Source organism: Copadichromis virginalis, linkage group LG17 (genome assembly GCF_057382275.1).
Source record: "Copadichromis virginalis isolate Kocher_CV1m ecotype Utaka linkage group LG17, C_Virginalis_male_GT1.1, whole genome shotgun sequence".
Classification (NCBI taxonomy): domain Eukaryota; kingdom Metazoa; phylum Chordata; class Actinopteri; order Cichliformes; family Cichlidae; genus Copadichromis; species Copadichromis virginalis.
In genome coordinates, this window is record NC_140634.1 from 29,586,130 (window position 1) to 29,599,250 (window position 13,121).

A 13,121-nucleotide genomic window follows, 5' to 3' on the forward strand; every position below is an offset into this window, starting at 1 on the left:
GAGGTTTAACTCTCTCCATTTATTTAGCAAAACAGGAAGGATGTAGCTAGCTAAAATGTAGCCTTAGCATTAAAGGTAGCTGTCAAGCCATATCTGAGAACAAATGCAAGCACAGTTCAAGTGTCTCTGACGTCTTACCCGCACATATAAAAAAACTTAACATGTCTTACCTAATGACAGAGATGAGAAGACCAGAAGGGTCTTTGTTTTTGCTAACTGCACTCCTGTATCTCCCTGTATCAGCTGCCATTTTTCCAGCTGCGGCACTCAAACAGGAAGACAGAACCGCGAGGCTACACCGAGCGATTCTGGGAGTTGTAGTTTGAACCTAAAAAGTGTTTCTCAGTTCCTCTGTCTTCTCTTATCGCACGCCTTATCGCCGAAACCTTTTTTATTCGGAACTATATTAATACCTGTTATAACAATAAGCCCTGATTATTTTTGAGTAAAGATGTGAGTTTACTTCAATACTCCAACTGAAGACCAGCTATTCAATAATCACCTTTGTAATAATCCTTTCTCAAATCTAATCTTCATCAAATCTCGAGACACTGTTTATGTTACTGTGTGGTGTGGTGATGATGAGGAATATATGATAGTAGGCTTAATTTTTTTTCTCCTCATTTTTTAGCACACAAAAAGAAAACAATCTCACTGCAACATTTTCAGCTCAGTTCTCCTGAGACCTATAAAGAAAGGTTGGGAAAGGAAATAATGTGCGAGAGAGCGAGTGTCAGTGAGTTAATAGCTGACCCCTTTTAGAACATACAGTAGTGGATTTTGCAGGGCTCTCCTGCCCTGTATCTTTGACAATCTCTGCTGTACCAAAGAGACCGGGAAAGTGTATTGATCCTGAAGCAAAAGGAGGTCGATCCCCAGAAGCTTGGACCCTGATTGATGTGCTGGTGGACTGAAAAGATAACATTGTGTGTGATCTTTGTGTTTCTTCACAAAAGAAAAATGCAATTGCTGTGTCATGCAGGAAGCATTGTTTTTCTTTTGAAGGTGACTAGCTTCCCAGGTCCAAGTTAAAAATTCTGAAATTTCCAATCTTCTTCCCCTACCCCATCAGCCCTATCAAGTAATCTACTGGGTTTTATTTAGCCAGTATTGCAGAAGCAAGGCTGTTTTCTTTCAATAAAAGCTAAGTAGTTGCTCTGGTTTCCTGACCAAATAAAAGTGCAACAAGGTCATTCTAAATGCTGCATTAATGCAATAATGTGTAATAAATATGACTTGGATAGCACTTAAAAAAAAAAGATACCACAGCATTTCCAAAACAAATTTTGGATTTTTAACACACAATGCATGTATGTGGTTCTTAAAGCAACACCAAATGATGCAAGCTAGTAGAGCAGGGCGATATGGCCAAAAATATTTATCATGATATATATTTGAAAATTTGCGATAACGATATAACTGACGATATAATTGATGCGAGACAAAATACAACTCCACAACATTACTAGCGCAAAAAGACAACCTTCCATTTATTTTCACTTAAATAAGAAGCTGGTTTTTATGTACATTAAAGCTTTATAAAAATGTAACAGTGCAAATGCAAATTCCTTGCTGAAAGTTTAACCAGAAGGCATTTCCAGTAGAAATGGGCTGACATATCCTGAGCATAACCATATATAATATCCACTGAAGTTAAAAAGAGGTGCTTTGCAACATTAAACTGCAGTATGCAGTAGTATTTTTCGGACCATAAGGTGCACGGGATTAAAACGCACATTAAGCGAAACAAAGCAGTCAGATAAATCAAATTTTATTAAACTCATTCTTCTTGCTTCCTCCACTTCTGTACCATTGATTCATTAATGTTGAATTCTCTGGCAGCTGCTCTATTCCCACGTTGTTGCAGTATATTAATGACTAACCTCGTATTGTGGATGGATTATCTCAGTTGTTCTCCTGACTGAAGTTTGGTCCGTTTACAGCATCCTGCCATGCGATTGCATTTGTCTCTAACTATCAGGAACTTTAACGTTAACTTTTATAAGTGGAAAAGTGTTAGTGTTCGTCCTCCAGCTTCACTGTTTATGTTATGCTAACATAGCTGTGTCGCTAGCGATTTTGTAGCACATCATTATATACCAGCTAGCCCAACTTCAGTAACCCTACAAACGTCACTGCTGTTTAGTTTCCTGTCTTCATTTATGTTGGAAGTGATAGGAGAGCTGTACGTTTGAATTTTTTCAGAAATCTCTCAGTCAGAACATGCTATATACATTATTGCTAAGGATTGTCTTATTGCATTGGAGTCACACTGGGTTAAATATGTACACTTGGGTTTTAAGGGGTATTTATTATTTTCTTCTTTTTTTGGGTTGTATGGAAGCCCCAAACGCAATTTCATTGTTCTTGACAATGACAATAAATAAATACTACTACTACTACTATCATGCTTAGGTAACTAGCGAAACTAGCGAGCTAACTTCCGCTAGCTTCCTGCTAACTTCTAACTCTGTTAAATGTAATAAATTTTGTTTTAATGGATGCCTGGAAGTTAAACTTCATAGTTACACCTGGTAGGGCAGGTTTTATTAAAGATGAAAGAATTTAGACAGTTTTTAACACTCAGTGATGCTGCAGTGTTCGTTTGAACTGAAGCATATGGAGTTTAGGACCCAGATGACGGCCGCTTGCATGTTCTGCAAAAAAATGTGCTTTGTCGTGTATCTGACGGACAAACACCAAACCAGTTCCACATCACTGAAGTTGCACCATTTTTACAAACCAATTCTGGTTCATCTGTTTCACTCAACAATCGGCCATGTGCGTATGAAAACAAAGGCACTGCGCATGCGCGTTTTACTCATATTCTTTCGCATACTTCCTTTTCCTATTGTTGCCTAACATTATACCGGTATTACCGTGAACGGTATAATATGGCCCAGCCCTACAAGCTAGACAAGCTATTTAGCAGAAACATACTGTTTTTGTGAGTAAATAATAATGTCCTTGGCTCAGTATCTATTTAAATTGCATTTTCGGATTCTAATTACCAGATGAGTCACTGATAATGAATGATAATAGCTGTACTAATTATCCTGAGAAAAATTCAACGCAAAGATTAGAAGGCTGGTTGAACAGAGTAAGCTTATTTTCACATCTCAATTACACAACTTGGAATTTTCTAACAAAATGTCATCTCTGGGTGATTAAGAAGAAGATGTTTCTTTAGCTACCTGTTTCCATGGGAATGCGGAGGTATAGGAGGGTGGGAGAGTAAAACACTGAATCTATATTTCACCTCATGATTAATTTCAAGATTTCTCACCTTCAAACAAAACACGAGCTTCGCATCATCGAATCATCTGGTCTTTTCTGAGCAGACCACTCACCTCTGCAGAAATTAAACAAAGAGAAATTGAATAAAGATGGAACCCCAACTCCACTCAAACATCATAAGGTCAAGGTAAAGTATTAATACTGTGGGGGGAAAGGCAGCAATAATATAAAGGTTAGAAGAATAAAGAAACACGAACTTTTCTATTTGTGTTCACCTTTATATGTTGCTGGGATTGCCCTTGTGTTTTGGAGCTCATCTTGTAAGGGGAAGATTTGCTCTTTGATGCAGCATGTTTTTCAGTCAATAACAGCAACATTGCCCATTATCTTGGTGCACCGCTGCGAATTTTAAAGCAACAAATGTTAACTAGCTCACATAATTGCATAAACCAATGCAATGGTGCAAAAAACAAGGTGGGTAATTATGGAGATTCTGTTTACATCTAGCTGGTATTAACATATGAAACAACTAAAAGGACGATAGACATTGCATTTTCATTCTGCTGCATATGGTGAATGACTGAGCTATCAACAATAAATTAACCAGATAAGCAAGGATCATTATTGCTCTGCATTAAAGTCAGTTGAAATGGTACTAGTCCTTGCTACAATAATGCTGTGGCAGAAACTAAAAATGTTGTATTCAGCTAAATTTGTTAAGCACTTCTTTCCACATAACCTGAGGCACTCCACAGCACGCCTTAAGGGTGCTGCTATACATTGTAAGTCTTTATTGCATTATGTGTTTGTAGTAGGCTTGTTGTAGTGGTGAGAAATGCCTCCATGGGCAAGGACAAGACTAAATACATTCTAATACTGAGTCAAATCAAAGATGATGGAAAAGGTAGGTGTTATTTTGCTATGTGATATATTTTAAACCCATAGGAGCTACCAAAGTAGGTACAACAAGTCAAATCCACTGGGTTGATTTATGCCAAATGCCTCACAGCTCCAGATATCAATCATATATATATATATATATATATATATATATATACATATATATATATGAATGGTAGGAAGGTTTTTTTGAATGAATTCTAGCAAAGGGTGTGATCTTTGTAATACTGTCTGTCATCATGGTAAACTGTTTTATATTAAGAAATAATGTATTTGATCAAGGTTTATTTTGTGTAAAAGGGCTGAATGAACCCTCTGTGTATATCAAATTTCACACTAACATCAGAGTATACACAGCCACAGTTGAATTCCCAAACAGATTTTCATTGATTTATGTTTGTACATCTGCGGCATATGCATTCCAGAAGACACAAAAACACCAAAATCGTCAGGAAACAGATTTATAAAGACTGTATTGTGTTATTGTGTGTATATAATATATCAGGTTTATAGGATTCCTATGAGCTGTCATTCCTCATAATAGCCTCTCTTCTGGAGGCATATCAGATTTCCAGCTATAATGTAATGTTCTCCAAGGCTGTATGAGTTGTTGAAATGGATATGGTAGGTATGTATTTGTCAAAAAGGAACTATACAACATGTGAATGAATAATAATTAAAAAAAATTCATTAACCCTAGCTGTTGATTTCGTTATGCAGTAAATGCTCATGTAGAACCCAAAATTTGACATTTCAGCGTTTCCAGCATTTTTAATTCGAGCTGATTAAAACACACACACACACACACACACACACACACACACACACACACACACACACACACACCTTTTGTTTGTTTCTAAAGTCTGAAATGACCACCAGAATACATTTTTTTAATACCTAATTTGAAATGATTCAGTCTTTTTCTTTTTAATCTTTATTTGATAGGACAGTGGAGGGAAAACAAGAAAACTGTGAGAAAACCTATGGAAACACATCCTTCGGATGGATTTCAAAATTAGCCATAGCATATGCTCAACCTAGCGAGATGAACCGGTGCCCCCGTTGGACTCTTTTTTCAACTGTGGGATGACAGTCTTCAAGAGAAAATGTTGACTGCTTTTATTACATTAATGGGAACTAATTAGCCTACTTTGAGGTTTTCCCTGTCTATTCAGGGATGTTCAGAAAACAAATAGTCGTAAGGAAAATGAAAAATTAACTACATTTATAAAAAATACTACGATTGTTTACAAGATGTCCAAAACAAATCAAGGAAAGACAAGATATTTATGAGATTATGTTAAAGAAACACATGTTAGGTTAATTTGTAATTCTAGGCCTTGAGTGAGAGGTAAATAAAGTACTTAAAGTGTATAGAATTAAAGGCTGTATGAATGTATGTTTAAATGGGGCTTGTAGAAGAGGTGGGCGGATCAATCCAACTATCGAAAGTATCAATACCAACCCTGGCACTTGTATTGGATCGATACCACTGCAATAGGATTATGCTTGTTTCTATCCTCTAAGTTCAATATGTAGCCAGTTGTACTGTGTTAAATACATGTGTTTTTTAGGGAATGAAAAAAACAACAACCACCCCTTAAAATATGCACAATGAAAAACATCTGTATATTATGTGTTGACTGTCACATCTATTTTATTTATAGCCTACATCATATTTAAACAACAGAAACTGACCCAAAGGGCTTAGAGACAGGCACATTTACACTCAGGGCTCCAAAAAAACCCCATGTTTCAAAAAACATTACAAATTGAAAGGTATGTTTTGTTGTATTAACTAACGGTTGTGGAACGTAATCATGCCCAGTAAATCACAATAATTCAGTAGTTCAAAATTTGAGAATTAATGATGATTAATCTTATAGATAATGACACACTGCTCTGTGCTATAGAAGCTGCCTCTATAGGTTAAAAGTACTGTTATGGTTATTTGCATGTGCTGGCCTTGTCTTTACAAAATTTGCAGCACTAGCTTGTTGTCTAAATGTTTTGAGTGGTTAGTAAGATTAGAAAGGGTCCATATGACGCTAATTTTGTGCTGTCAACTACTGACACAGTATGTTGTCCCAGATATATATACACTACTACAGTTACAATACTACAGCGACACAACTGACAGGAAATTATGACAGGCAGTGTTGCGCGTCACTATCCCGCGCTACCACGTGAAATCAATAACCAATGAAAGTCGCTGTTGCATGGCCGGATGACGCTTCTGTCCAATCAACTCGCGTGTTCTTCAAATACGTCGAGTTCAGGAAGCGCTAAGAATCCCAAGCAGTGGAGAAAGTGAAGCCATCTATACCTGGCTTGAAGTGAACTGTCCAAAAATAAAAGCAAATTGCACTTTTGTGTTATTACATGTGACACAGATAACTGACATTTGTTAACGAGCTGCCGTTTGACTATGGGAGCAAACAACAGCACCCGCCGCGTGTCATTTGAATCAGACGAGAACGACAATGTAACGGTGGTGAAGGGCATACGGGTAAGTGATATGACGGACCTTAGTTGAACAGGTGTTACATGGCTGCCTTAATCCAATGCTGTGTAATCCGAAAGCGTTCTGGAGTGGAAGTGCAGTCTTATGCTATCAAAAGTGCTACGTGGCTCAAATGACGCAGAGTCCTGGCAGCCTGGAAACTTTCATTTATTTTCATTCATTCGTGAAGCATAGAAGAAGCAAATGTGTGGTTAGTAACCCCTGCAGTTGCTTCGAGATTTAGTCTGAATAAACTTTTTATGGCTTTTTCGGAATGTTGACGTCACTTGCCTCGTGCTCTCATGTCGGCTGCAAACTTATGGCTGCGTTGTGGATAATAATACCACTGATCAGCTGGTGATAAATATAGAGCAGAGCGGATCAGACTGTGGCTCTATCTATTATTACTCAGTTGTTAAGCCAACGTGCCGAGACTAGTGCTATTTTGGTGCTTATCTAAAAATAATAAACACAATGTGTAGATTTCTATACGAGCAGCAACAACATAGTTAAGCATTTAAGGAATGTACTTATTTCTTATCTTACCAAGAGCTGCATGAGAAGATTGATACCATTTATACTTCAGAACTGAAAACTGAATCGCTGAGTATGAAAACTGAAAATCAGGAAAACCCATGCCAGTCTATCCACCCCAACAGTATAAAATATCCCTAAAATTCCCACTAAATACTCTATTAACTTTATATTGTGTTTGCGTGAAATCTATAAATAAAGTGTGGTATTAATGTATACTTTATTGATCCCCATGGGGAAATTCCTCTCTGCATTTAACCCATTCACCCAGTGAAGCAGTGGGCAGCCACTGGGCGCCTGGGGAGCAGTGTGAAGGGACGGTACCTTGCTCAGGGTAGCCCTTCAGTGGATTCAAACCCCTGACTTTCCGATCATGGGGCGACCACTCTACCTACTGAGCTATCCCCCACTAGCTTTATGCATTTATTGTGATATCATCGTAATTTTTCATCTAAGTGTTCAACTTTTCTTCTACTCTCCTTTGCAGCTTTCTGAAAATGTCATTAAGCGCATGAAGGAACCTGCAGCTCCTCCAACACAACAACAACCTGCTACCACTCCATCACCCCCAGCAGCTCCAGCTTCTCCTCTTCAGCGGCCAGTGCCTCCCCTCTTTGAGCCCATCACCTCCTTTCCTCCTCCCCCTCCTCCTCTTGTTGAACCTGTTGCACCTCCAGCTCCTCCTCAGTCTGCCACAGAGTCTGTGGCTGCACCTCCACCTCCTGTAGAAAAGGTAACAGCACCCATCATTGCTGACATAGTTCCCCCATCTTCATTTCCCCCAGCTGCTGCTGTTGCTGCCGCTGGCGTTGTTGCTCCTGCTGTTGAGCCTGTAGCAACACCTTCTCCTGTTCCTGCTTCTGTTTTTGCTCCTGCTGATCCCCTGCTTCCTTCCCCCTGCCCTGCTCCAGCTGTAGTGGAAGTAGTCGCCCCGCTTGCTCCTCCTCCTCCCCTCGTAGGTGAACAATCACCTCTTAAAAATGAATCCACTGCTTCCTCCCTTCCACTTGCTCAACCTGTTGCTCCTCCAAATGTGGCTGAACCCTTTACTCCTTCATCTGTAGCTGAGCCTTTATCACCCCCTTTTCCTGTCAAGACTGAGCTGATCACCTCTCCTCCCCTTCTTACTGACTCCGAACCCCTCTCCTCCCCTTCTGTTTTCGAGTCTGTCAACTTCATGCCACCACAGCCTGCCAAGCCATTTGTTGCACCTCCCTTGCCTGAATTTAATGCTCCTTGTGAACCAGTTGCCCCTCCTCCTCCTCCTCCTCAGCCCAAAGTTGAACCAGTGCCCAAGTCCAAACCAGTCCCACCACCTCCTGCTGCATCAGTTGGTGAGTTTTTATTCCAATTTTCTTTAAAAAAATCATTGCTGGTAATACAAAAATAAATATATAAACCATGCTATTATTCTCAATGTCAAGAGTGACCAAAGAATGTGAGGAAGAAGGAAGCTGATGTGGTTTGATTAATAACTTAAACAGCTAGTTAATCCAAAGATCAGACACGTGTTCCAGTTTTTATAGATTTATGCAGTTGTAATCTTTGACCTATGAAGCAGCAACGCAAACTTCATTCTCTTCCCTCTTACAACCGATGGAAGTGTACTTATAACAAAACAAAAAAATCAATTGTTTTTGGGAGTGACTCGTTTTATTATGAAATGTACGGGACGCTCTTTACTTGTATGCTTAACTGCAAAGCCAAGGCTATGTGAGCCTCAGCTGTCCAGCTACAGTGAATTTTAATGATGTTTATTGTGTGGGTGTTTACTTTAAGCCACCTTAAGCTTTTTGCCTCCCAACTTTTCATGCAGATTGTAATCAGTCTTAATTTAAAAAATGGGCCCCACAGTAGCCTCGGTCATATTGTGATTCATTGCCATCCCCTAACTGTTAATGAAATGATTAATTCTAACTTGTACTAATGCTAATAAATTGATGCTGTAATTAGTGGGCAATGATTCTGCCTCGTCACTGTAAAGCTCAGGCTGTCATAATAACTCTTTTACCTTCGTGCAGTTTGGAAGTAAAATAGTGAGGCTAAACTCGTGCTTTTTACTCTTGTGGCTTTTATTAATATTTCTATATTAATAATGGATCAATTGACACTTTATTTGAAAGAGTCAACTTTTAAGAAGCCACAGAGAATAATCATACAGTTTCCCTTTGCTCTACCATTTTTCACGTCTATGTTTTGGTATTCTGGTTCATTCTCACCACTATCATCTGTGACTATTTTTTAGCAGAGAAAACTTTCAAGGCCCTCCGTGTTCAGCAACAGGAGACTGCTGAAAATTGTCACATGTTAGTGAACATATTGTATCATAGCTTCTTAAAACTCACAGTATGAAATTCTCTTTGAATACTAATGTTGCTCTGTGTTTCCTGGACGTTGAAAAGGGTAACCGTTTGTTTTAAATGTCCCAATATGTGGTCAGTATTAGGCTTTCAGCTTGCTTCCAGTGCACAGCACACAGATAATGAAGGGATAATTGAGTGACAGTCAAAATGTGTGTGTACTGCAGAGGTGTGGACTCGAGTCACATGACTTGGACTCGAGTCGGACTCGAGTCATTAATTTTATGACTTTAGACTTGACTTGAAAAAATGTTCTAAGACTTGTGACTTGACTTGGACTTTTACACCAATGACTTGGGACTTGAATTGGACTTGAACCGGTTTACTTGAAAAGACTTGATATTTTACCCAAAATATAAAATTTAACATGCATATTATATAGAGATTGAAAATGTGACGTCATTCACGGGTAGAACCGCAAAGGATTCTGGGAACTCGTGGCAAGCGGTACTAGCGCACGCAGGCTTTCAATTAAAATCAGTCACACAGCGATAAAAAGAAACACAAGAAGCCGTTGTATGATTAACTGCAATAGCCGGTCGCATGACAGCCACGGGAAGCCGACGGGTAAAGAGATCGGTTGTTATCGGATTACCTCGTTGAAGAGAAATTGTTCGAGCCATGTTTCCGAAGTAACAAAGAGGCGACGGGTGGCCTGGATTGCAGCCATTCAAAGACCAAATATAACGTCCCAGAACACTCCAGCTCACAGGTTAGTCTGCTCCAAGCATTTACACAAAGGTCAGTGTTTTTTAGTAGTTAATACGTCACTTTCATAACATAATTGGTGATATAGGTTACAAGCAAGTCTGGCGCTGAACAGAAATTGTCGCGCTATGCTCCTTTATTTATTGTGCATAAATAGTGAATTGTCCTGACACAATATTGCGTTTCGCTTCTGTTATTATGGTACATTGACAAAAACATATACTTTTATTCACAGGATAAAACAGGTTTTTTGTATCACTAATTGCCCAGTACGATTACAGCATACAGTATTATTGTCACTGCTACATTTCTGTGATGCTACCAGAAATTATTTCCACTACTAATTAATTACCCTTGAGCTCAAAGGTCCTATTAATAAACGGTTAACGAATGTGTATTTATGACGACGATTTGTGAGACTGGTAAACTTATGATACGTACGATGGTCTTTACTTTCTACACGGTGCATTTCAAGGTCCTGCACCCATCCGTCGGTAAACTGTACCTGGGCTTGTTGCAGTGACCTGAAGTTACTAAACTTCATGAGTGTATGCACTCACTCCAAGAACCGTATGATTATAAATATGCATATAAATATGCTACGATGAGATAGCTGACTTCATCTAACTAGCAAATGTTGTCCAGGCTACGTTGGTGATACAGTTTTTTTTAATGTGTATGATATTTTTGTCATGCGATTTTAAAGCCGGTCCTACAACCGCATCCAAGAATAACATGCAGCTTATCTCAGAACTGTCGGTGAAAATTATTCTTGGAGCTAGGTTTAATTGAGCTGCATTTGATAGAGGTGCAATTTCACAATTTGTGTATATTTTCTAAGTTAACTATTTTGTCATGTGTTGAGAAAAACACAGATTTTAAAATTACATGGTCTAATATTTACATTTAGCATAACTGCAACATTATTTTTTCGTTGTTTTTTTTTTTTAAAGACTCGAAAGGACTTGAAATTCAAAGTTTCAGACTTGTGACTTGACTCGGACTTTTACACCAGTGACTTGAGACTCGACTCTGACTTGCCTGACATTACTTGAGACTTGACTTGAGACTTGAGGATAAAGACTTGAGACTTACTTGAGACTTGCAAAACAATGACTTGGTCCCACCTCTGGTGTACTGTCTCACCCACGGAGCTAAAAGCTGACACTCTTTCCACTTTTCTTTTACTCAAAGTAAAGTTTTAGCCTTATTGTCTTGCTAATGTGGGCGCATGGCCCTTATCCCTTGACATTTGTGGCAGAGGACATTTGAATGTTACTTGTTCATTACGCAGAGCAGAACGAGCCGTAGGTGCAGATTCTTTCGAGGTTGGCATCCAGGGTGTGGGCAGGCTTCCCCATCCTTGACTGTGCTCAATCAGTAAGGTAATTAAAAAAGGCCAACTTATGCCACGCCACACTGACTCCAGTGATTAAAACAACACCTCCGCAGTTTCACACAACAAACCTCCAGGCCTCATTAAGGGAAGAAGGTGGTTGGAGAGTGTGTATGTGTGTTACATTTCTTTACTTTGCAACTGGGCTTCCATGGTATGACACAGAATTTTGTTTAGCTACATAAGTAACATAAATGGACAATGTGTAATTGCCACTGTCAGTCTTTTGGGTTTATTGTGGTTTAGTGGCATTTACAGTACCGCGCAAAAGTCTTGAGTCACCCCTCATTTCTTTACATTTTGCTGTTTGGACTTTTTGGAGCCATACATTTTCCAGAATATTTTTTAAGCAACTGACCTATAAATCATTCAAGCATAAGAAATGCACCTAACTCAGTGTTGCGTCTACACATAAAAGACAAATTCCCAGTTTTAAATTGTTTCTTAGACACTTTGTTACTAGCCGCTTGTCACAAAAACACATTTTTCCCCATTTCTTTAGATGATTCGTCAAATGATACCAAATATAACACTGGATTTGGTGTGCATGGTATGGTTTAACCCCACCACCACCAAACAAAATAATAAAAAAACCCAAAGACACTTGTCAATGGAGGATAAAAGAGGCCGGCCTAAAAAAAAGTAGCAGAGGAACAGTATCTGTAACTCAAGAAATAGAAAAAGAAACGGCAAAGACCTGGAACAGAATCTGAGAAATGCACCTGGCACTTACAATAACTGATCTACTGTTCACCATCATCAGAAATGGCCACAGTGGCATGTATTCAAGCGGTCAGGGGAGAGATAAAAAAGTGAGTGTCTATAGCCATCTGTAAAACATGGTGGAGGATCTGTCATAGTTTGGAGCTGGGGATTTTCCATCTGTAAAAGCATTCCTGTTTTGGGGGTTGGCTCAGTGTTGCCCCTCTGGTGGACCTGTTGCTAATTCCACTAACACCAAAACAGCTGATTAATAACCCCTTCTGCTACTTAACAGACCAGATCAGAAGTGTAACTGACTTCATGCAATACACTGACGAAAGATTGTACTTTTAATAATTTGAGCATTGTATATTATCTGTAGTCTCAATCAAAGATCACAGTTGAAAGAAAGGTTTGACAAATCTGTAAACAGTTAGATGATCCCTGGTTAACTAGTATTAGTCTAGATATTGTTTTCATCTATAACTGCGAGCTGTAGATGGTTTTGAAGTAAATAATTGTTAATAATCTTAAACTGCAGTTCAGTGGAGAAAGGTTTTCATCAATAAACTACTTGATTTGCAAACCTGAAACTTTAAAGTTGCCCCTCTAAAGTTGTTGTAGTAATTAAATGATCAATGTAATTTAAAGAAAAAGGCAGTTAGCAAGTCCTGCAGTCCTGAAGTTATTGTTGTCTTCTAATTTTAGAGCCAGTCATGCCCAGACTAACAATTTCCTGCATGTGGATTTTGCCTTTAAAGCATGCAACACTGATGTG

At 38.8% G+C, this 13,121-nt stretch overlaps 2 protein-coding genes across 4 annotated transcripts in view; one reads left to right on the forward strand and one right to left on the reverse strand.

Annotated features, from left to right (window-relative positions):
- The window catches only part of exoc4 (exocyst complex component 4), a 143,964-nt gene extending 143,696 nt beyond the window's left edge, over positions 1–268 (reverse strand). Inside the window, exon 1 of the mRNA XM_085436359.1 lies at positions 171–268. Within this exon, the coding sequence (XP_085292485.1) occupies positions 171–250 (80 nt within the window). The 5' untranslated portion in view covers positions 251–268. The remainder of the gene's footprint in view (positions 1–170) is intronic.
- Positions 269–6,397: 6,129 nt separating this feature from the next.
- The window catches only part of chchd3a (coiled-coil-helix-coiled-coil-helix domain containing 3a), an 84,231-nt gene continuing 77,507 nt past the window's right edge, over positions 6,398–13,121 (forward strand). For 2 of the 3 annotated variants that reach the window (XM_085436736.1, XM_085436737.1), the window contains exons 1-3: positions 6,401–6,649; positions 7,665–7,910; positions 8,451–8,511. In XM_085436736.1, the coding sequence (XP_085292862.1) occupies positions 6,569–6,649; positions 7,665–7,910; positions 8,451–8,511 (388 nt within the window). In that variant the 5' untranslated portion in view covers positions 6,401–6,568. Of the gene's footprint in view, positions 6,650–7,664; positions 8,512–13,121 lie in introns of all 3 variants that reach the window. The other variant, XM_085436735.1, reaches the window with a different exon arrangement.